The sequence below is a fragment of the Hyperolius riggenbachi genome, chromosome 5, assembly GCF_040937935.1.
Source record: "Hyperolius riggenbachi isolate aHypRig1 chromosome 5, aHypRig1.pri, whole genome shotgun sequence".
Taxonomy (NCBI): Eukaryota; Metazoa; Chordata; class Amphibia; order Anura; family Hyperoliidae; genus Hyperolius; species Hyperolius riggenbachi.
The window spans coordinates 399,227,169-399,252,977 of NC_090650.1; the positions used below are offsets into that span (position 1 = coordinate 399,227,169).

At 45.6% G+C, this 25,809-nt stretch overlaps 1 protein-coding gene across 4 annotated transcripts in view; it reads left to right on the forward strand.

The window, feature by feature from the left end:
- OXR1 (oxidation resistance 1) overlaps positions 1-25,809 on the forward strand; it is a 546,053-nt gene that overhangs the window by 420,811 nt on the left and 99,433 nt on the right. For all 4 annotated transcript variants that reach the window (XM_068237908.1, XM_068237907.1, XM_068237910.1 and 1 more), the window contains one exon: positions 11,690-11,772. In XM_068237908.1, coding sequence (XP_068094009.1) covers positions 11,690-11,772 — 83 coding nt within the window. The remainder of the gene's footprint in view (positions 1-11,689; positions 11,773-25,809) is intronic.

The window sequence follows — 25,809 nt, forward strand, 5'->3', positions numbered from 1 at the left end:
AATAAAACATTAAGATCAGATACATCAGTGTAATTGTTTCCAGTACAGGAAGAGTTGAGAAACTCCAGTTGTTATCTCCATGCAAACAAGCCATTAAGCTCTCCGACTAAGTTAAGCAGCCCATACACTCAGCCGATTTTCTGGCCGACCGATCGATCCATCGATTGATCGATTGCAAATCGGTTGGCCAATCGACCGATCGATGGCCGATTTCGATCGATTTCGATGGATTTCCATCGAACTTGCAGGGTGGAAAATTTAGGTCGATCTGAAGAGATTGCTTATCAGTTTGCATTGGCCTTAAAGGAATACTTAAGTCAAAAAAAAAAAATGACATTTACTCACCTGGGGCATCCCTCAGCACCCCGAAGCTGGATTGTGCCCTCGCAGCCCCGCTCCGATCGTCCTGTCCCCGCCGGCGGCTACTTCCGGTTCGGCGACAGCCGCCGACAGGCTGGGAACGCGGCTGATTTTCCGCGTTCCCAGCCGCTGCTATCACTTTCTATGCTGCTATAGCGTCTATATATACGCTATAGCAGCATAGAGAGTGATAGCAGCGGCTGGGAACGCGGAAAATCAGCCGCGTTCCCAGCCTGTCGGCGGCTGTCGCCGAACCGGAAGTAGCCGCCGGCGGGGACAGGACGATCGGAGCGGGGCTGCGAGGGCACCATCCAGCTTCGGGGTGCTGAGGGATGCCCCAGGTGAGTAAATGTCATTTTTTTTTTTTGACTTAAGTATTCCTTTAATGGAAATCTGATGGCAAAAAAATGCCATCAGATCGAATTTCAATAGATTTCAAACTGAAATCTGTTGGAATTCTATCCTGGTAAAAAATGTTCTAAAAACGCATCAGATAGACCATCAGATGCATTTCTTATCTATCTGCTGCCAATCTGACGAGTGTATGGGCACCTTTAGTCGTGGAGAGGGCTGTTATCTGACTTTTATTATCTCAACTGTTCCTGGACTATTTACTTTTCTTCTGCTAGAGGAGAGGTCATTACTTCACAGACTGCTCTGAAAGACTCATTTTGAATGCTGAGTGTTGTGTAATCTGCACATATTATAGAATGATGCAATGTTAGAAAAAACACTATATACCTGAAAATAAAAGTATGAGAATATTTTCTTTGCTGCTAATCTTCTAGTAATTATTCATAGTACACAACCAATTCACTATATCATATTTTTTTTTCCGCTTCAGTGTCTCTTTAAAGAGAATCTGTATTGTTAAAATCGCACAAAAGTAAACATACCAGTGTGTTAGGGGACATCTCCTATTACCCTCTGTCACAATTTCGCCACTCCCCGCCGCATTAAAAGTAGTCAAAAATAGTTTTAAAAAGTTTGTTTATAAACAAACAAAATGGCCACCAAAACAGGAAGTAGATTGATATACAATATGTCCACACATAGAAAATACATCCATACACAGGCAGGCTGTATACAGCTTTCCTTTTGAATCTCAAAAGATCATTTGTGTGTTTACCTTCTGTCCCCTTCTTCTCTCATGCACTGAACATTACAGGCTTCCTGCAGACAGCTCTGCCTGTGCCTGTGTTTGTAATTCCTCAGTATGTGTCAGCCAGCTACTTTCACAGCTTAGAAGAGAGCTGGATAAAAATCCTCCTCTGTTATCACTGATAAGATAGCAGAGAAGCTGCTGGCTTATGTAAATAAAACACACACTGGAGTGTGCATAGAGGAACAGACCAGCACGGAAGAGTTGGCAGCCTTCCAGACACAGGCCGACAAGTCTGACAGGGGAAAGATACATTGATTTATTACAGAGACCGTGATAGTACAAAGTGCTGCAGTGAGCCATAACAGATTAGAATAGGTTTAGGAACTTGTAGGATGGTAGAAAAAACGTTGTAATTTTTGTTACAGAGTCACTTTAAGATGTGTATTAGCTGGAGGTGAACATCACAAAGCCTGGCATGTGTAAAGTTTCTTGAAATTCTTCTAAGCTGTGACAATTAAATAGATTGTTAAGAAAGACTAATAGACAGATACAGAGCTGATTCAGGGCAAGCAGAGGCAGTATAACAAAACATGCACATCTAAAGGGAAGTTGGTTGCCTCTTATATTGTAATGCTTTCTCTGTAGGGCAGGACAGCATGTAATCTCTTGGGCCCTTTAAAACTCACCTTTTCACTCTGGCCTACCACCCCTCACAAGTGCTCTAAACCCGCAGCTGAACTCTGGTCCTCTACCTTCCGTGTCCTTACCTCTCCCTCTAGATTGTAAGCCTTTGGGCAGGGTTCTCCTCCTTTTGTGTCCTACCTGATTATGCACCTCCATTACTGTGCACCCATCCTATGGATCTGAGTGAACTCAACTTGCCTAATCTCCATGCTCCCATCTAGTGACTGACTAAGCATTACCTTGGACTCATACTGTGCTGCGTGATCTGGTTTGCATGTATTCCTGTATTGTCTTATTGCTGTATGTCACCCCTAAATATTGTCTGTAAACTAAACTAATGTCCAGTGCTGCGTAATATGGCGGTGCTTTATAAATACAATAAATAAATGTAACAATACATGTAACAACACAGGCAGCTACTCTTCTGATGTTACCGACAGTTGGGCTTCGGTAATTTACCTCACTTCCATCGCAGCTGTGAAAATCTTTATGAATTAGCACACAAAAGTATAAAATACCGAATGCTGTATTTTCCCGGCCAGATAGCCACATGCTTGTTTCTGGTGTTATTTAAACACTACTGCAGCCAAATAGAACAGCAGGGCTGCCAGGCAACTGGTATTGTTTAAAAGGAAATAAACATGGCAGCTTTCATAACCCTCTTACTACAGTTGTCCTTTAAAGAGAACCCGAGGTGAGAGGGAAATGGAGGCTGCCATATTTATTTCCTTCTAAACAATGCTAGTTGCCTTGCTGCCCTGTTGATCTTCTGGCATAAGTGGTGTCTGAGTCAAAGCCCTGGAATAAGCATATGGCTAATCCAGTAAAGTCAGCTGAGTCAGAGGACCAGATCTGCTGCATGCTTGTTTGGGGTCACAGAGACACAGGGTCAGTATTAGAGACACAGGATCAAGAGGGCTGCTAGGTAACTGGTATTATTTAAAAGGAAATAAATATGGTAGCCTTCATATCCCTTTCATCGTTGGTTCCCTTTAAAGTCCTGCCAAGAAAGAGTCTGCTTGATGTGAGGGTGATTGGATGAGTAAAGAAAATCCACACATTGCCCAAGTGGAAAGCTCTGTTTACGGACATATCCAAAGTTAGATATCGGGACACATAGTTGACAGGTTTCAGACAAAAGACTAGTCTTGGCGGTATGATTATTTCTGGATTTTAGGATCTTTTTAAAACTTTTCAGACCCTAAAATCGAGGAAAAAAATCATGCTGCCAGAGTCTCTGCAGCAACCCCTGCTCTGACTTGCCTCCCGCTGTAATTTTACCTCCGTCCTCCGGGTGGCGCTGTAACTCTCTGGTGAGATCAATGACTGCGATCTCATCAGAGTGATTTAGAGCCTCGGAGGACAGGAAGGAGAGTGGCTACCGACATCTGGATCCCCCGGGAAGGGAGTAATAACTCCCGCTGCGCGCTATACTCTGCATGGAGCTCTCAGCGGCTAGCCCGAGCATAGCTTGAGATTATCACCAGGGAGGTTAATCAGTGTTGTTTCATAGCAGTAATGGCCAATATATATGGACAGAAATGAGGGGTGGACACTGGACCCATAGCCCCACCCAAGAAGGGGGGAGGGGAGTTGAGCAGATCTATTTCCATTAATTAGATATATAAATATAGATTTATGAAAAGATCTGATGATGGTTAGCCCAAAGCATTTGTCAGCACACAGACAGACAAATCATAATCTTATAAGAGGCCACTCTCTAGAGGCCACGTGGATTTTCTGTATGGGTACTAGAACTCCATAGAACCTAGGTGGTGCATAATTATTGTGGTGAAGGCCATGTCCTTAGCCTGTTTCTTTCCTCCCTTTTTGTCATTGGTTTTCTTAATGCACGTACTTTGATTTTATGCATATTTTATGATTGTTTGTTCCGGTGCTTCATAAATATGGCCCAGATGCTTGGGGCTGACATCATCAGATCTTTCATAATCTATACTTGTATGTCTACATAATTGGTGGAGATGGATCTGTTTGACCCTCTCCCCTCCTTTTCTTAGGTGGGGATAGGCTATGAGGGTCCCCCCTCATTTTCTGGGCCTATATATTGGCCATGGCTGCCATTAAACAGATTGGGACCGGCAATCTTGGATTGTGCACTGCCCTAAAATACTTTTTAAAGTCTAAGTGGTATTTCAGCTCCACACATCTGCTTGGTGTGAGGAAGGGGCACTGGGTCGCAGGTAGTTCGGACGCCATGGCTGGATTTGTACGTTTTACAGGCCAAGGCCAACTATCACCAGCCGCTCCCCCCCCCCTTCTGAAAAAACACACTCCCCCCACCCCCCCAGTGACATGATTGATGCCAGGGATTAGATTGTAAACTCCTCCAAGTACAGTTAAGGCTAACATACACTGGTCGATTGCCACCAGATCGACCAGCAGATAGATCCCTCTGTGAGCTGATCAAAGAGGGATCTATTGGCTGCCTACACTGCAAACAGATTTTGAATTGTTTTCACTAAGAAACCGGTTCACAATCTGTGGAGCTGCCGCCGCCGCCCCCGTATACATTACCTGATCCAGCCAGCGTGAGTCCCTCGGTCTCCACTGTCTCTTCTCCGCTCTGGGCTCCAGCTTCACTTTACTTTTTGTCGGGGGAAGTTTAAACAGTGGAGGGCGTTCTACTGTTTAAACTTCCTGTCGGGACAGGAAGTAAGTGAAGCCAGCTGGAGCCCAGCGCGGAGAAGTGACCGCGGGGACACGCGCCGGCGGAACAGGTAATGTATTGCTGCTAGCGTTGGTCGTCGGACATTCGAACGCCGCTATCAACGCACTCCCAATCCACCAGCGATCGAACAAAATCTTCCGCACAGACAGATCAATATGAGCGATCGATTTCGGATGGAAATCGATTGTTTGGTCAGGGTTTGCGCAACGATTTCACAGCGGATTCGATCACAGTGATCGAATCTGCTGTATATCGGCGGGTAAATCGTAAAGTGTATGGGCCCCTTTAGTGTCAGTATGGCAGGGAGTAGTTTGTAAGCTCCTCTGTGGATAGTTAGTGACATGTTGGCCGGAAGTAGATTGTAAACTCACCCAGGTACAGCTAGTGATATGACGGCAGGGACTAGATTGTAAGCTAATCTGAATACAGCTAGTGACATAACAACAGGAAATAGATTTTAAAATCCTCAGCTAGTGACACGATGGCAGAGATTACATTGTAAGCTCCCCTAAATACATTGGCTGACTATTGTGATATACTGGAGCAATATCGGATGTGGTGCTTGGCTGTACAGGTTGGCGTAGGCGTAGAGCATATTAATGGAATTCGATATGTTTTCTTGGCATCAATCAGATTGGTTAGCAGGAATTTGGTGGTCAATGGGCATGACCGATCATTTCAGATTGATTTTCAAGATTGTATTGCTAATGGCTGCCTTTAGAAACCGAGGCGCAGCAGGACATCCAGGCAATCTGGAAATAAATGTCAGGCTACATATCCCTTTCAGTTCAGGTGTGCTTTAAACTATTAAACTATCGACAACAGTAGACGGCCAAGTTAGCAGATCCTATTACTTGAAGTATGCACTGTGGGCTGAGTTTTTTTTGTTTTGTAAACACATAATTTTGCATTTTATGTAGCACCAACATAGTATGCAGCGCAGTACAGAGTATATGGTCTTGTCACTAACCGTCCCTCAGAGGGGCTCACAATCTAGTCCCTACCATAGTCACATGTCTATGTATATATATATGGGAAGTGCCCATGTTGTGCTGAATCTCTCCAGGGTTGCGAGGCTTTCTTTTAGGCTGCTGATTATTGGGGTAACAGTAAGAGGTCACTTTACTTTGTCTTCTCACATGAGAAGTCAGCTCACTGATGTATATAATGGAGAGAGCTGAGCTCTGGCTACTGCTGTGTCTTAACTCCCCCGACCCGGCAGGATGTAGGATATTCTTTTCTCGTTGGCTTTCACACTGCATTTATTCACACTACACCAGCTCTTGATGACTTAACATTTTCCTCCTATTGCAAGGCACAGAGGTCTCAGAGGTGCCCCGATATGTCCTATATTTTTATTGAATCTTGCTAAGTAAACAGATTTTTCTCCCATTCCTTGTGTTGTGGACATGGTGTTAGATGAGGCAGTCCATGGTGTAGATGTGGTAAGTAGTGAGATTACTTGGCATGAATCCTAAAGGGTTAATGATTGCTAACCTGGACCAGTGGCTGGAGTTTTTAGAACATGAAGCAGAGTTTCTGGCATACCTTACTGCAAGTGTCTTACCAGGAAAAGTGTTCTCAGCACACTGGAGATGGTAGTGACTGATGGCTGTGCCGTGCCACCAGGGAATGTAGATGTGTGTATTGGGTAAGTAGATCATGTTTGCAGTATTGGATCATGGTATGTACATGGTTTGGATCTGAGCGCCCTGCCCTTTGCTCAGCAATGCAGGAGGCCGTAAGTTACAAAAATGCATGGAACCTGCATAGCTCTCCATTGCAGCACCACCTTATTTAACTTTGCTGAAAGGAACAGCTTTGCGTTGTGTGCAAAATGCGTGCAGCGCATCAGTGTGTCCATCAGTGCCAACAATGCATTTTCTGACTACCCTGCGCATTGCATGCTGGGCCACGGAGCAGTGTGCTCAGACCCTAAACATCTAGCATTGCATATCTTGTGACGACTTGCCTTATTAGATCCGGGAATCCTCTGGATAATCTAGAGGCTTCCCCCGTCCCCTTCCACTTCAGCATTCTAGTGCTGGGACCCCCCGAACCTCCTCAACAAGGGCTGTTTGATGAAAGCTTGGCTGTACTGCGTAGCTACTAATGGCTTGTGCCTGGGAAGTAGCACGGAGCTGCTCAGGCTGGGCTTTTTCTGGCCAGCACAAGCGGCTCCATCCTACTACTAGGGAATCATTGCACAAGCGCTTTTTGAAAATTGCCGGCGCTTAAAAAAAAAACAACTGCAAAAGTGTGTGTGTTATTTTTATATTTACAGAATGTACAGACAATGTACGTATTATGCACCTGGTAGCCAAGTAATGGTTGCCCTTGGTTTTGTGTGCTGGTTGATGGGCTACTGCCCAGACAATGCATCTTCCTGTGCTTGTGTAAATGGCACCATACACTGTGTACTGAACTCTCTTAAAGTGGAGCTGAACTCTTGCACAGGACAGAAGGAAAACAGAGAGAATTGCACCCTGTGTGTAATTGGCCCGTCTAATGCCCCTCATTTGTTTCTAATCACAAGTTGTAATTTGATATCTCCCCTGTGTCACATGACTGCCACTGCTGATAAGCTCATTTGTTAGCTTATGTGAGTGTTCTTACATAAGCGATGAGCTTTCTATCCAATCGCAAACGTGGCTCCTGCACCTTTTCCAGCGCGTTTCTGATTCATTAGAAAGAATAGCAAAATCGCTAAGCGCTTGAAAAAGCGATTTGAAAAGCAATTTGCTGAGCGCTTTAATGAATATAAATACATTGTATTCCAGGTCAAAGAGTTCACTTCCTGCTTGATGTCAGGAAGTGTACAAAACATTGCTACATAAAAGCACTTAGAAAAACGATTTTCTACACGAAAATCGCCCAGAAAGTGCTTAGAAAAGTGCTTACAGAATTGCTAATCGCAATCGCTGCGATTTACAATGTGAACTAGAACTAACAAAGAAATGTTTTCTTTAAAGGACAACTGAAGCAAGAGGGATATGGAGGCTGCCATATTATTATTATTATTTTTTTTTTTTTTTTTTAAGCAATACCAATTTCCTAGCTGTCCTGCTGATCCTCTGCATCTAATACTTTTAGCCATAGCCCCTGAACAAGCATACGAAAATCAGGTGTTTCTGACATTGTTGTCAGATCTGACAAGGTTAGCTGCATGCTTGTTCCTGGTCTTATTCAGACTCTACTGCATCCAAATAGACAAGCAGGGCTGCCAGGCAACTGGTAATGGTTCTCTGTCTACTCTGGTACTCTGGTCAAAAATATGGCAGCCTGCCCTCCATATACTTCTCACTACAGCTGTCCTGTAAAGGTTATTATGCTGTTGCTGATCTTTTAGAGCAGAGAGGAAGTTCTGAGTTCAGGTCTGCTTTAAAGTTGACTGGCTTATCGCAGTCTGATCTTTTGTAGAAGTTGCTGAGCCAGTAGTGCTGTGTAATGTGCACGCTCTGTACTGTGCCTGTGCTCCTGCCATCCCCTGGTATTAAGCCGGTTTCATTATCCTCTCATCTGCTGGAAGCATAAACTGCTCCTTCAGGAGAAATCGGTCGGGCCCTCCGCCAGCTTGTATCAGACCTGCTGACTGGTGTGCTGAGAGCGGATTCTCTTCACTTCCTGATGGTGTTTTGTGGTGTGGAATCCAGAGGGTGGTGTTGGGGTTCCCCCTTAGCTGTGATATTTTTCAGTTGCTGAGCAGCAAACTTGTCCATAATGCATTCATCAAACAAATGTCATTACCTGCATCTGGAAATACCAGCTATACTTACCATTAAGGATGAGCATCAAATTCCACAGAATTACGAATTTCGAGTTTCACTTTAGAATTCGGCGTTCCAAATTGGAATTTGTAATAGCGGAATTCTGTTATTTACATTAAAGTCATAACTGCTGAGCTTAGCTGTTTATTGCAAAGCTCGAAGACATACTATCAGTGGCTGGATGGTGTAATGGTTAAGGGCTCTGTCTCTGACACAGGAGACCTGGGTTCAAATCTCAGCTCTGCCTGTTCAGTAAGCCAGCACCTATTTCAGTAAGGAGTTTCTTGGGCAAGTCTCCTTACACTGCTACTGCCTACTGAGTGTGCTCTAGTGGCTGCCTTGCAAGCGCTTTAAGTCCGACAGGAGAAAGGCGCTATACAAATACTGCAATTATTATTATTAAGATTATTATTGCCAAACCTGCTAGGTATTATTTACATTAAAGTCATAACTGCTGAGCTTAGCAGAATAGTTGGAACAACTAGAAAAAAAATATTTTTTTTTTTTTAGAAAATAGTTTTTTTTCCTTACAAGGATAATTGCAACAGTATTGCAAGTTTTGGAAATATTTGTATTTCATCTTGAAAATTCAATAAAGAACATTGAAGGTAGAAAATTGTTTTTTGCTGCAGTACACACTGCTTGTTCCAAGTTCTTTATATACATTTTAACAGTGTGGGGTTCCCCCTCCCAAGTTTCCTTCTCATCCATGCAGGCTGGTATAGCCAGAATGTGGATCCCGGACTGTGCGGGGCTCAGCAGTATACTATACCAACTATACTATAGTGCACTATACCAACCTGCATGGACCATGGTGTGGGGGCTCTGGAAGAGAGGGTCATCAAAGCCTCCCTTTCTCCCACAGAACCCGTATCCAATCTGTGGACAAGTGGTTTATCCCCATCTCCGGGCTCAGCAGTATACTATACCAACTATACTATAGTGCACTATACCAACCTGCATGGACCATGGTGTGGGGGCTCTGGAAGAGAGGGTCATCAAAGCCTCCCTTTCTCCCACAGAACCCGTATCCAATCTGTGGACAAGTGGTTTATCCCCATCTCCGGTGCAAAGGACAATGTGGGTGTAGGCCCCAGGAGGGGTTCCTGATGGTATCTGGGGTCCCCATTAACAAGGGGACCCTATATGCCCACCCTCTACCCAGGTGAAATGGGTTAGGGCTATTTCTGTACCTCTTACCCAGTTAAAAAAAAAAATAGCACAACAAAGAGAAAAGCATTGCACTATTCTTAACCAACAATGCTTACCTTTAATGTTCCCACGCCAATAGCCTCTGGACCTTTAAGATCCCCGATGCACAAGTTGTTCCCTATTGCTACCACTTGCTATACTAACCTAGCAAGCCCCAGCAAAGCATCTTTAAATGTCCCACCCGGGGCCCCCTTGGTCTATTTATTATAATAATGAAAATCCTCATTCTCCGTAATTATTCTCATTGGTGTAATAAGTGTACCAATAGGGGGCCCTGGCGGGACATTTAAAGATGCTTTTCTGGGGTTTGCTAGTTTAGTTTATATCAGGCGTTTCATCTGATGAAGACGCAGTGTGTCAAAACGAGTAGTCCGTTTGGCAATCGGAGCTAGCTTACAGGCAGCATGCCCCTCCTACAGCGGATAGCGCCCACTCCCGCCAGCCATGGCTTAGCGTTCAGAGCAGCATTCTGTAATTAGGAGATACATGTCTGAACCTTGTATAGCGATGAAGGAAGGGGAAGAAATTAAGTCAATCAAAGCCAGCAGCTGCTGTTCTGCTGCTATCTGGTAGTGGTTAATAATCCGGGAACCTACAGGTCCTGATTGGCTGTGGCTCAGTGAACAGTTCTTAATACTACAAGTTCCCATCAGATCAACATGTACGATCTGCTCCCGATCCATAACTGGATTTGTGCAGTATTGATCCGAAAATCGATCCAGTTATCGATCGGGAGCAAATTGGACATGTCGGAAATTATCGATTCGACCTGTCATTCTGATGGGTAATTGCATGGTGTATACCTACCATTACAATTTCCAGCCCACCACAACGCCTGTAATGTTAAGTCTCCAAGCTGGTGGTCATCAGGCAAGGGTGAGCTCTGCTGGTACTGGTTAGAGATGGCTTCTCCTGGTGGTTATCAGGCAGAGGTGGTTTCTGGTGGTACTGGCTAGGGGTAGGTTCTTCTGAAGGTTATCAGGCAGCGGTGGGTTCTGCTGGTACTAGCCAGGGGTGGGTTCTGCTGGTACTGGCCAGTGGTGGGTTCTTCTGGTGGTTATAAGGAAGAGGTGGGTTCTGCTGCACTGGCTAGTGGTGGGTTCTGGTGGTTATCAGGCAGGGATGGGTACTGCTGGTACTGGCCAGGAGTGAGTCCTGCTGGTACTGGCCAGGGGTGGGTTCTTCTGGTACTGGTTAGGGGTGGGTTCTTCTGGTAGTTATCAGGAAGAGGTGGGTTCTGCTGGTACTGGCCGGGCGTGGGTTCTGCTGGTACTGGCCGGGCGTGGGTTCTGCTGGTACTGGCCGGGCGTGGGTTCTGCTGGTACTGGCCAGGGGTGGGTTCTGCTGGTACTGGCCAGGGGTGAGTTCTTCTAGTGGTTATCAGGAAGAGGTGGGTTCTGCTGGTACTGGCTAGGGGTGGGTTCTGCTGGTACTGGCCAGGGGTGGGTTCTGGTGGTTATCACCAGGCAGGGGTGGGTTCTGCTGGTACTGGCCAGGGGTGGGTTCTGCTGGTACTGGCCAGGGGTGGGTTCTGGTGGTTATCACCAGGCAGGGGTGGGTTCTGCTGGTATTGAGCAGGGACTGATTCTGGTATTGCAACTCTCACAGTCCATTCCACAACTTGCTTCAGACTGTAACTCTCTTGCATCGTTCTGTACATTCATCATTATACGAGGCTGTGGTCCTGGTGATTGGGGTCCCGCTATTTCAGAGAGCAGCGCGCGTAGCCAGACTCGCTTACACTTGTCACACAATTTATATCCTCAGCGCGGCAGCATCTGAGTCTCAGCTCCGGAGAGAGCCTGGGAATGTCTGGCGGCAGCTGGTGAATGAGGAATATGAACATAACGCGTGTCTCTCATTATCGTGCAGATACCGGGCAGAAGAAGATCCTCGAGAAGAAAGATGGGCGGCGAATGTCCTTCCAGAAGCCGAAGGGGTCCATGGAGTACACGGTGAGCTTTCCACCTCCTCCTCTATATGTCAGGGAGATGCTGAATGACAATCGCCAATGCACTTGTATTGTATTTGTCTATTCACACCAGCTATGTGTATAATGTGCCCCCGGGTGGCCGTTCATCAGTGGGTGATAATCCGTAACGCTGCCTCTACACTGCCGGGGGAGGGGATGGTGGAATTCACCTTCCCTCAATGAATAACCTTCACAACGCTTCCCGTCCTTGTCAAATATCTGACTGCTTCTCTGAATGGGAAGCCGTCCTGAGTGCTGCGTTCTTCACTCGTCTCCCAATCCACGGTGTCCTCTGACGGTTTCTAGAAGTAGCCCTGTTCCCCCGTGTCCCCTCATTATTATCAGGGGTACCCACCTTCTACAGCCAACCTTTCCTATCATCAGAGGATCCCGATTTCTCACGTCTGACAGAGACTGTCCTCTTCACTAGAGCTCTTCTGATTATTACTAGGGGCACCCCTATTCCCCAGTGTCCACTCATTATTATCAGGGGTACCCACGTTCTACAGCTAACCTACTAGAGGATCCCTATTTCTCACTGCTGCCAGAGATTGTCCTCTTCACCAGTGCTCTTCTGATTGTTACCAGGGGTACCCCTGTTTCCCAGTGTCCCATGGTCTGGGGGTACCCATATCAGAAGATCTCTATTTCTCACTGCTGCTACAGCTTGTCCCTTTGAATGGTGTTACCAGGGGTACCCCTGTTTCCCAATGTCCCTAGTTTCTCCTATTCCCTACCAGCTGTACATCTGTTCTGCATTGATCCCTTACCGCTACTATGGGTACCCCTATTCTGTAGCTTTCCCAGAGGCACCCCTTATTCAATATTCCTTCACTTTTGCCAGGGGTTTACTCAATCTCCCTCATACTGTAACCAGATGTGACACTATTATGCAGAATCTTGCCATGGTTACCAGTTTTGACCCCATTCCAGATTGTCCTCTCACTGTAACCACTGTTATTCCTATTTCACTGGGTCTCCTCAATGTTGAACCTCTATTCTACTGAGTTCCCTCACTGACACCAGGAGTACCCCTATTTCACATCATCAGCATCCCTTCACTGTTACCAGAGGTGCCCTTTTTACAGTGTCTACTCATTGTTACTAGGGGTACCCCTATTTTACTGTGTCAACAGGAGTACCCCTATTTCACATTACTTTGTACAGCGCCACGGGATATGTTGGCGCTTTATAAATCAATAATAATAATTACCCCCATTCCTTTATTGTTACCAGAGGTAACAATTTTTTTTTTATACAAAGTCTCCTCACTGTTACTAGGGGTTCCCCTATTCCACAGTGTCACCATGGCCCACCCCATTCCATATCATACCCATCTAGTCTCTGATACCCAGGGTACCCCTATTCTACAACGACTCTTCACTGTTAAGGATTCCACAGTATTCACTCAGTTATCAGGGTTAATCCTATTACACATTGTCCCCTCACTGTTACCAGGGTTACCCTTATCCCACTACTATTACCAAATGTCCAACTTCTTTCCTTCATTTTTATTGAGGATGCCCCAGTTTCACAACATCCTCTCATTAATATCAAAGAATCCCTGTTTCCACAGTTCCCTCACTGTTACCCGCCACGCCGCATTCCCTCACTGTTACTAGGGGTACCTTTATTCCAGAATGTCCCCTACCCCCCCCCCCCCCCCCCCACACACACACACACACACACACACACACACACCAAAATTACTACGGGTACCCCTGTTCCCCAGTGTTCCCTCTCCAATTTCAGGGGCACCACACCTTACCCTCACTATTACTTGGGCTATCTGTATTCCACACACATCATCCCCTGCCATAACCAGAGGTGTCCCTATACACAGCATCCCCCCACTATTACCAGGTGTGCTACTACTTCATAGCTTTCTCTCATTGTTCCAAATGGTATCCCTACTCCACTCACTCATACTGAGTACTCCTTTTCTGCAGTGTACCCTCACTGTTAGGGGGTTATTGCACAGCATCCTCTGTTACCTGGGGAACCCCTATTCCACAGTGTCATCTCACATTTACCTGAGAACCCCTGTTCCACAGCGTCCCCTCACCGTTACCCGGGGAATCCTTATTCCAAAGTATCCTCACATCATTACTAGGGGTACCCATATTTCTCCGTGTCACCTCATCTTTACCAGGTGTACCACTATTCCACAGGATCTCCTTAAAGGTACTAGGCACACCCCTATTCCACAGCCTCCCATCATTATTAGTAGGAACATCCCAATTCCTCAGTGTCCCCTAGCTGTGTATTAGTGAATCTCTAATTTACTGTGTTTAGGTAACTGTTTTCCTCCACCTCCAGTTTTCTTTGGCTTTCCAGGGCCTCCCACTCCACAGTGCCCATATAAGTACCAGGGAAACCCAGTTCTACAGCTGCTCACAATATTATCAGTGGTATCTACATGTAACAACATATTGGCTCCTCATGATTACTGACTTGCCAGTTTCCTGCTATAAGAACTCTGTACCATAATAAGGGGTAGCCCAGTGTTGGTCTGGTTATAGTTGTCAAGGGCAGCCAATAACACTTCATTTGTTTGTCACCCCTTCACTGTTTTGAGGGAACCCCAATTTCATTCTGTCACTTTACTGTTATCAGCTGCACCCCAATGTCTTCATGATGCCGCAATTATGGGATTGACTCCTCCCCTTCCACAATGGTTAGGTTATATTGAAGGTGGTTGTGTGCCTATCCCCCCCCCCCCCCCCCCCAAGTGGCTGGTAAAACACGTGACACCCATTTCCCCACCCTCACACCGCTCCATAGCGGAGTAAAGGAGCAATGCAGTGTAATATTTACCTCCTCCAGCGAAGCATTGTGTCTTATTTTTGTTCTTCCTGACAGTCGCACACTGTAAGCTGCATGCCTCCTTTTCCCAATCACGTGACATGCCTAAGGAGCCTGAGGTACAGTATTCAGCATAGCGAGTGTGGCTGTCAGGAAGACCAGAGAACACTGGAAGCAGTACTGGAGCAGGTAAATATTGAACTGCTCCACTGCGCTACTCTACAGAAGGGAGGAGCAGACCCTCACAGAAGCTATCCTTCATCCTTAGTTTAAGACTGTTCCATAAATGTTATATTCTGATAAAAAATTTGGCTCACGACTTAAAGAAAAACCGTGACCAAGAATTGAACTTCATCCCAATCAGTAGCTGATACCCCCTCTCCCATAATAAATCTTTTGCTTTTTACAAACAGATCATCAGGGGGGTCTATGGCTGATATTGTGCTGAAACTCCTCCCTCAGTGTGATGTCAGGACCATGCTCCTGACAGTTTCCTGTCTGTGAACTTCATTGCATTGTGGGAAATAACAGCTGTTTACAGCTGAGTCCAACTGACAGAAAAAACAAGCAGCATCTCCTTCCACTGACATCACCTGCCAGCAGTAAATGTGTCACCATGTGGTAAATGTCAGGATGTAAATCAGAGAGAGGAAAGATTTTACAATGGGCAAACAATGACTAAATCATTCATAATTAATTATTGTAAAAATGAAGCACTTTTTTATTACATTATTTTCACTGGAGTTCCTCTTTAAGACTATATTTTAGATTTTAGCCCCTTACGAGTTTGAGTTTGACACAGGTGCATTGGGGTCATATGATAAGTAGCTACTTAGCCTCATAGAGGACATCTGAATATAGCAAGACCTCAAATATAGCAGCTTCCAGCCACCCAATACTCCATTGTGAATTCTGCTTCTGGATTTTTGCTTTAAAGCAAATCCGAGATGAAAAACTAACTATAACAAGTAACTTGTCTATATATCTTATCTAAAGTTTAGATAGTTTACACAGCAAATATAGCTGCAAACAGCTTTAATAGAAAGTATTTATTTCTTCCTGTGATACAATGACAGCAGCCATGTTGTTTGTAAACATTACATTGAGGCAGGCTTATCTGTATCTTGATCACTAAGCCTGTGAAAAAAAAACCTAACCCCCCTCCTCTCTCCTCCCCTCTGCCTCTGAAATCAATGGCTAGTAACTCCTCCTCCTGCCCAGACTGAGTTCCCATGAGCCCTTGCTACTGCCAAGGCTCTCTGAAAACCTGTGGGCGTGGTTTATTTAGTTTATAGGGAATTAGAGTATTAAAAAACAAAAAAGTATTTGGCTTGAGGAATGCCCTATAAACAATAGGAAAGGAACACAATTATGCAATGAGTAAAAGTTCATCTCGTATCCACTTTAAGCTGAGCCTCAGAAGTTCACACAAAGTTCCTCTTTATTACACCAGGAGACATGTCCTTGGCGGGGTGGACAAGGACATGCACAAGGAAGGAATCCATGTGGTGCACAGAGGAGTCTTGTTGTGCCAACAGTACAGGTTAAACTTGTTCCACCCAGACATTGAGGAACGCAGCAAGAGAGTTCAGAGCAAAGTGCTGCCGGAGATGCCAGAAACCCCTCAGGGAAGGAGCTTTCATTATTATTATTTTGAACTTCTATAGGGCCCATATCTTCCATGGCTCTGTGTCAAGACTGTCCTGCTTCAGTTCCTCAACAGGAAATGCCCAGGACTAAACCAATGATAAACAGGGAATGCCATCTAATGTTTTGGTTTACACCTAAGACAAGGTTTAGGAACCTCTATGTTTGTTGCGTCTTCTGCAGGACTTCAGTGTTGCAGCCAAAAGAAATCGCAAGATTGTATATGGACCTCCCACTACACTGACCTATGGCAGACCTACAGAAGAAGTGTCCCAGCCCCTCCCATATCACACCCCAAAACAGGGAGCCTGGTGACACAAACATGCTAATATAAGAGTAGACACAAGCCAGTTCAGGGAAATCTTCCTGTTTTGGGAGTATCAGGTAAACACTTTATTAGTGGCACCTGTTTAGTTGCTAATCAATCACATGGCGATTTCTCAGTGCATTTAAAGAGGAACTTTAATCAAGGGTTGAACTTCATTCCAATCAGTAGCTGATATTTCCTTTCCCACGAGAAGTCTTTAATTTTTCTCGAATAGATCAACAGTATGGCTGATAGGGTAGTGAAACCGCTCCTACAATGTGATGTCCTGACAGTTTCCTGTCTAAACCTCATTGCAATGTGGGTAAATATTGGCCCTTTTTAACAGCCAAGCAGGCAGTATCTTCCTCTGCGCTTAGAACTCTCAGTAACACACATTCCGTACACATCACCTGGCAGAACTGTCACCACCAGTGATACATTTCAGAATTTGAATTAGGGAGATAAAAGATTTTACAATGGGCAATCACTGGCTAAATAATCTAGAAGTCTAGGTCTACACTTGTCCATTCAGCATCAGGTCTTCTAAACTTTTTTTTTTCCCGTATGCCCAGCCGTGGGGGGAGAGGGAGCCGCCATGCCGGAGGGGGTAGCAGCCAGGACAGCAGTGACAGGTTGGTGGGGAGGGGGGTCGCCCCCCCTCCCTCACCTGTGTCCCCCGTCCCCGCTCCTCCTCCAGCTACTTGTGCAAAACCTAATGTATTGTATAGCAGCAGGGAGCTTACCTTCTTCTTCCGCTCGCCGCTTCACTTCCTGCAATGTCGCCCTCTATACTTCGGAGGGTGGCATTGCAGGAAGTAACGCGGCGAGCAGAGGAAGAAGGTAAGCTCTACTCTCTGCCGCTATACAACAAGTTAGGTTTTGCGCAAGTAGCTGGAGGAGGTGCGGGGACAGGGGACCCAGGTGAGGGAGGGGGGGCAAGCCCCCTTCCCGCCGACCGCTGTCACCCCCGTCCTGGCTGCTACCCTCTCCAGCATGGCGGCCCCCTCCTAATACAAGACAATGGCCTCAATTCACTAAGCTTTATCAAACACTTTTATCGAACGTTTGATAATTTACCTCATGAGTAAAATCTAATTTTTAATTTACTAAGATGTTATAGATTTATTGAACATTTTTTTATAAAACATTTGATAAATATATTCCGTATATACTCGCATATAAGCCGACCCCCCAACTTTTTCCTGAAAAACCAGGGAAAAATGATTGACCCCCATATAAGCCGGGGGTAGGAAATGCTGGATTGGTGCAGGCCGTGTGATTTCCCCCCCCCCCCCCGTGTGTCCCAGTATAGCTAGTATAGTGCCCAGTATAGCTAGTATAGTGCCCCAGTATAGCTAGTATAGTGCCCCAGTAAAGCTAGTATAGTGCCCCAGTATAGCAAGTATAGTGCCCAGTATAGCTAGTATAGTGCCCCAGTATTGGTAGGTTGTGCCCCAGTATAGCCAGTATAGTGACCAGTATAGTGCCCAGTATAACCAGTATAGTGCCCAGTATAGCCAGTATAGTGCCCAGTATAGCCAGTATAGTGGCCAGTATAGCGCCCCCCCCTCCTCCCCCCCCCCCCCTCCTCCCCCCCCCCCCCCCCCCCTGCGGCCGCGCTGCTATTACCTGTTCAGCCAGTGACCGCTTCCTCTAATCCGGGTTCCCCTCTCCATCATGCGTATAAGTGTATCTCAGCAGCGCGCCCGGCGCTGCTGCTGTGACGAGGCAGGAAAGAGCGCGGCTTCCTGTAGCGGCGATGTGTATCGCTGTTACCAGAGAAACCGCTCTCTCCTGCCTCGTCACAGCAGCAGCGCCGGGCGTGCTGCTGTGATACACTTATATGCATGATGGAGAGGGGAACCCAGATTAGAGGAAGCGGCCGCTGGCTGAACCGGTACAGGGGGGCCGCGGACCACCAACCACCACCCAAGACTGTCATACAAGCCGACCCCCCCCCCCCCCCCCCAACTTTTGGCCACCTTTTTGGGTGTCAAAAATTCGGCTTGTATGCGAGTATATACAGTAACACCTTAGTAAACTAAAAATGAGATTTTATCCATGAGGTAAATTATCAAGCGTTTGATAAAAGATAAAACTTAGTGAATTGAGGCCAATATGTCTGTGTAGGACTAAGTACTTGGGAGCAGCCAGTGAAAGCACAGTGCAGTTACAGTCCCATGCGACAGAATGACTGACAGTGCCAAGTCTGTGCTTGGTGGTGGCATGTGGGTGGAGTTCAGGAGGTTGATGGCAAAGGGTAAAAAAAAGTGTTTGTGCCTTGTAGTCTTGGTGGAGATGACCCGGACCCTCCGACTGGAATGAAGGCGACTGAAGTAGCATTGGTGGGGCGGGGGGGTGGGTGGGGGCCTGTGTCACTTGCTATCCTCAGCACTCTAGAGCACACTCTAGAATTGTAGAGTAGGTCGAGTGGAGGGAGAGGTTTCCCAATGACTCTCTCTGCTGATCTAATGACCCTCTGGAGTTTGAGTCTGTCACTGGCGGAGGAGCCAGCGTACCAGACCAGGATGGAAGAGCAGCGGATAGATTCTGTAGTGGCAGAGTAGAATCTTGTCAGAACCTCAAGGGGCATACTGAAAGTCTTCAGCTGGCGGAGGAAGAAGAGTTTTCTGGGCCTTTGCCAGGGTTGAGCTGGTGTTAGCCTTCCAGCTCAGGTCACTGGAGATGGTGGTTCCCAGGAGGCGAACACAGGGTACTCTGCCACTTCAGTACCATCAGTGTGGATTTTTGGTGGTGCCTCTTTAAAGAGAACCAGAGATGAAGCACCCTCTTGAATTTTACCTTATAAATCAGTGGGAACATGACAGTAAACACCTAATCTGCTCTTTGTTCCATTGTTCTCTGTTTAATTTGACTGTTATCACCTCGGATAAGAATCCCAGACTGAGCACTCAGTCTAGCTTTGCTACGGAAAGATTATAGCGGAGTCTGTCTTCTCTGGTGTCTTTTCAAGCCCAAGCCTGCCCCCTTGTGGCTCTGCTATATTGACTCAGCTATAATTATTCCCTGCAAAGCCAGACTGAATGCTCAGTCCGGGATTCTTATCACAGCTGATAACAGACACTTTTAGCAGTGAGGATGAAACCGAGAGCATGGCAAGTGTTTTCTCTAATGTTCTTACTGATATATATGGTAAAATACACAAGGTGCTTCGTCTCTGGTTCCCTTTAAAGGACGACTGAAATGAGAGTAATATGGATGCTGCCATATTTTATTCCTTTAAAACCGATTTTCATTTTTATTTTTTTTTTTAGAACACACAGCAAGCACTTTGCTTTCTTCGTGTTCTGGTCGATCGTCGCTGATGCGCCGCTACCCGCCTCTATACAGGGCCCGCCCCCCGCATACCCCTTGCGCAGCCTGGCCAATCGCCACCAGGCTGCGCTATGGGGTGGATCAGGACTCCATGTGACGTCACGACGTCGATGACGTCACTCCGTTCATCTCCATGGCAACGGGGGAAGCCCTGAAGGAAATCCCGTTTAGAACGGGATTTCCGGATGGGCTTGATCGCCGGCAGCGATCGGAGGGGTGGGAGGGAGGCCGCAGGGAGGGTGGAATCATGTAGCTAGCGCTAGGCTAGCTACATGATAGAAAAAAAATTAGGCTTAAAAAACCTCCTGCGGCTGCGCAGCCGCAGAACAATTGACCGCCAGGAAGGTTAAACAATACCAGTTGCTTGGCAGTCCTGCTGATATCTTTGGCTGCAGTGGTGGCTGAACCACACACCTGAAACAAGCATACATCTAATCCAATCTGACTTCAGTCAGAGCACCTGATCTGCATGCTTGTTGAGGGGCTGTGGCTAAAAGTATTATAGACACAGGATCAGCAGAAGAGCCAGGCAACCGGTATTCTTTTAAAAGGAAAAATCCATATCCTACTCAGGTTAGGTTCCCTTTAACAGGAAGTAAATATGGCTGCCTCCATATACCTCTTGCTTCAGTTGTTCTTTAAAGGGGCACTACAACGAAACACTGTAAAATTTATAATATGTGCAAACATAGACAAATAATAAGTACATTTTTTCCAGAGTAAAATGAGCCATAAATTAATTTTCTCCTATGTTGCTGTCACTTACAGTAGGTAGTAGAAATCTGACAGAAGCGACAGGTTTTGGACTAGTCCATCTCGTCATAGGGGATTCTCAGCAAGGCTTTTATTCTTTATAAAGATATTCCCTAAAAAGGATTTAAACAATGATGCTGGCCAGCTTCCCTGCTCACTACACAGTTTTTTTGGCAGTTGGATAGAGCAACTGCCATTCACGAAGTGCTTTTGAAAATAAATATATCACAGAGAATCCCCTATAAAGAGATGGACTAGTCCAACACCTGTCACTTCTGTCAGATTTCTACTACCTACTGTTAGTGGCAGCAACATAGGAGAAAAGTAATTTATGGCTCATTTTACTCTGGAAAAAATGTACTTCTTATTTGTATATGTTTGCACATATTTTACATTTTACAGTTTTTCGCTGTAGTGCACCTCTAAGTAACTTAAACTGACCACACGTAACTACCCAAGTTCAAACTGAGCATCAGTATGGGGAAAAAAGGGGATTTAAGGGTCTTTTAGTGTGGCATGGTGTCACCCATTAAAACCAAAGTATGACCTCTGAGCACACGACATGTTGAACCTTGAAGCAGATGGGCTACAGCAGCAGAAACAATCCTTAAATTAGGGGGAGAACACTCAAATATAACGAGAAACACCAATTGGGCGCAAACTTCCCATGGGGAACTTTGAGTACAATCCAAAAAGTCAGACCAAACAAACTCAATCAGCTCAATTCCCAATACAAAATGTTGTTTGCAAACATACAGTGGCTTACAAAAGTATTCGGCCCCCTTAAAGTTTTCCACATTTTGTCACATTACTGCCACAAACATGAATCAATTTTATTGGAATTCCACTTGACAGACCAATACAAAGTGGTGTACATGTGAGAAGTGGAACGAAAATCATACATCATTCCAAACATTTTTAAAAATAAATGCAAAGTGGTGGGCATAATTATTCGGCCCCCCTGAGTCAATACTGTGTAGAACCACCTTTTGCTGCAATTACAGCTGCCAGTCTTTTAGGGCATGTCTCTATCAGCTTTGCACATCTAGAGACTGAAATCCTTGCCCATTCTTCTTTGTAAAACAGCTCCAGCTCAGTCAGATTAGATAGACAGCGTTTGCGAACAGCAGTTTTCAGATCTTGCCACAGATTCTCGATTGGATTTCGATCTGGACTTTGACAGGGCCATTCTAACACATGGATATGTTTTGTTTTTAACCATTCAATTGTTGCCCTGGCTTTATGTTTAGGGTCTTTGTCCTGCTGGAAGGTGAACCTCCGCCCCAGTCTCAAGTCTTTTGCAGACTCCAAGAGGTTTTCTTCCAAGATTGCCGTGTATTTGGCTCCATCCATCTTCCCATCAACTCTGACCAGCTTCCCTGTCCCTGCTGAAGAGAAGCACCCCCAGAGCATGATGCTGCCACCACCATATTTGACAGTGGGGATGGTGTGTACAGAGCGATGTGCAGTGTTTATTTTAAGCCACACTTAGCGTTTTCATTTTGGCCAAAAAGTTCCATTTTGGTCTCATCTGACCAGAGCACCTTCTTCCACATGGTTCCTGTGTCCCCCACATAGCTTGTGGCAAACTGCAAACAGGACTTCATATACTTTTCTGTTAACAATGGCTTTCTTCTTGCCACTCTTCCATAAAAGCCAACTTTGTACAGTGCATGACTAATAGTTGTCCTATGGACAGATTCCCCCACCCTGAGCTGTAGATCTCTGCAGCTCGTCCAGAGTCACCATGGGCCTCTTGACTGTATTTCTGATCAGCGCTTACTTGTTTGGCCTGTGAGTTTAGGTGGATGGACTTGTCTTGGTAGGTTTACAGTTGTGCCATACTCCTTCCATTTCTGAATGATCGCTTGAACAGTGCTCCGTGGGTTGTTCAAGGCTTTGGAAATCTGTTTGTAGCCTAAGCCTGCTTTAAATTTCTCAATACCTTTATCCTTGACCTGTCTGGTGTTTAGTTTGGACTTCATGGTGTTGCTGCTCCCAATATTCTCCTCTGAGGCCGTCACAGAGCAGCTGTACTTGTACTTTACATTAGATTACACACAGGTGCACTCTATTTACAATTATTTGACCCCTCACTGATTTTGTAAGTTTGTCCAATGACAAAGAAATGAAAAGTCTCAGAACAGTGTCATTTCAATGGTAGGTTTATTTTAACAGTGGCAGATAGCACATCAAACGGAAAATTGAAAAAATAACCTTAAATAAAAGATAGCAACTGATTTGCATTTCATTGAGTGAAATAAGTTTTTGAACCCCTACCAACCATTAAGAGTTCTGGCTCCCACAGAGTGGTTAGACACTTCTACTCAATTAGTCACCCTCATTAAGGACACCTGTCTTAACTAGTCACCTGTATAAAAGACACCTGTCCACAGAATCTATCAATCAAGCAGACTCCAAACTCTCCAACATGGGAAAGACCAAAGAGCTGTCCAAGGATGTCAGAGACAAAATTGTAGACCTGCACAAGGCTGGAATGGGCTACAAAACGATTAGCAAGAAGCTGGGAGAGAAGGTGACAACTGTTGGTGCGATTGTTCGAAAATGGAAGGAGCACAAAATGACCATCAATCTACCTCGCTCTGGGGCTCCACGCAAGATCTCACATCGTGGGGTGTCAATGGTTCTGAGAAAGGTGAAAAAGCATCCTAGAACTACACGGGAGGAGTTAGTGAATGACCTCAAATTAGCAGGGACCACAGTCACCAAGAAAACCATTGGAAACACATTACACCGCAATGGATTAAAATCCTGCAGGGCTCGCAAGGTCCCCCTGCTCAAGAAGGCACATGTGCAGGCTCATCTGAAGTTTGCCAATGAACACCTGAATGATTCTGTGAGTGACTGGGAGAAGGTGCTGTGGTCTGATGAGACCAAAATAGAGCTCTTTGGCATTAACTCAACTCACTGTGTTTGGAGGAAGAAAAATGCTGCCTATGACCCCCAAAACACCGTCCCCACCGTCAAGCATGGGGGTGGAAACATTTTGCTTTGGGGGTGTTTTTCTGCTAAGGGCACAGGACAACTTAATCGCATTAACGGGAAAATGGACGGAGCCATGTATCGTGAAATCCTGAACGACAACCTCCTTCCCTCTGCCAGGAAACTGAAAATGGGTCGTGGATAGGTGTTCCAGCACGACAATGACCCAAAACATACATCAAAGGCAACAAAGGAGTGGCTCAAGAAGAAGCACATTAAGGTCATGGAGTGGCCTAGTCAGTCTCCGGACCTTAATCCAATAGAAAACCTATGGAGGGAGCTCAAGCTCAGAGTTGCACAGAGACAGCCTCGAAACCTTAGGGATTTAGAGATGATCTGCAAAGAGGAGTGGACCAACATTACTCCTAAAATGTATGCAAACTTGGTCATCAATTACAAGAAACTTTTGACCTCTGTGCTTGCAAACAAGGGTTTTTCCACTAAGTATTAAGTCTTTTATTGTTAGAGGGTTCAAAAACTTATTTCACTCAATGAAATGCAAATCAGTTGCTATCTTTTATTTAAGGTTATTTTTTCGATTTTCCTTTTGATGTGCTATCTGCCACTGTTAAAATAAACCTACCATTGAAATGATACTGTTTTGAGACTTTTCATTTCTTTGTCATTGGACAAACTTACAAAATCAGTGAGGGGTCAAATAATTATTTCCTCCACTGTAGTCATTAGCACTCATCAGGCAATGTATGCGCAACTGACTGCACTAAGACCAAAGGGGGCTGAATAATTACGCACACCCCACTTTGCAGTTATTTATTTTTTTTAAATGTTTGGAATAATGTATAATTTTCGTTCCACTTCTCACGTGTACACCACTTTGTATTAGTCTTTCACGTGGAATTCCAATAAAATTTATTCATGTTTGTGGCAGTAATGTGACAAATTGTGGAAAATGGCAAGGGGGCCAAATACTTTTGCAAGCCACACAGGGTTTATTAAAATACAATTGTAACCATTAAAAGAACCATCATGGTGTTAGATGTATCACCATCAGTACAGCTGGCTGTGCTATACCACCCACCCCTGCAGTTCAGACTTCAATCACTCCAGATTCAGTTTGCTTGGTGCTTTCCCAATGCCCAATCATCCCTCTGCCAGTTTTACTAACAGTTTTCCCCAAATGAAAATCCACTATGGAGAGTACATCAGGTTCAGTCGGCAAACAAATAAGTTCCCCCACATGGGGCCACTGATATCAAGCACAGAATCAAATAAACAGAACAAATGAACTAGCGCGTTTCCCCGAAAATAAGCCCTAGCTGTATAAAAAAAATTGGATGCTGCACTAGTGTATGGGGAGGTGTGCACTCTCTTACAGCGTCCCTTGTGGCGAGTACAGTTGAAATCGGCGCCGGTAGACTTGGGAGCAGGATACAGCCGGTATAGGGCTGATCCTGCTTCTGCACAAGTCCCGGCCGTGTTAATTACTATTCCCCCTCCAGGCCGCCATGGATAGTGGGGAATGATATAATTCGGCTTCCAGCTATTGCTGGAGGCCGAATTATTGTGATTTTTGAGCAACCTCGGCTCTGTCTGCTGACGGCTCCGACGTTACTCACTGTGCGCCGCTATAGACTGATTCCCATTACAGTCTATAGCTGCGCCCAAATCTAGCAGCGCTGAAAAGCACTACTCCGTGTTTGGCTGTGTCCACTTCTCCTATACACAGCTCCAGTACTTAAAAACTGTTAGCCCCCTTTGACTCTGGTGCCGCACATGCGTTGTATGTGTCTCCTTTGTGACTGCACAGCGCTTTCGTCATGTTCAATGCATGTATGCACGTGGTGATGCGTCCCCGGCGCAGTCACAAATGAGCCAACCCAGCATGCAGCGCATGTGCAGCGACTGGGCCAACGGTACACTGACCACATAGGGGGACACAGGAACAACCAATCATTACACTAGCTATATAGGGGGACACAGGCAGGTGACATGGGAACAGCCAATCATTACACTGACTATATAGGGGGACACAGGAACAGCCAATCATTACACTGACTATATAGGGGGACACAGGCAGGTGACATGTGAACAGCCAATCATTACACTGAGCACATATGGGGGCACAGGAACAGCCAAATGCCTGTTCCTGTGTCCCCCTATGTGGCCAGTGTAGTCAAAGGGCACTGGCCATCTTAGGATACTGGAGCC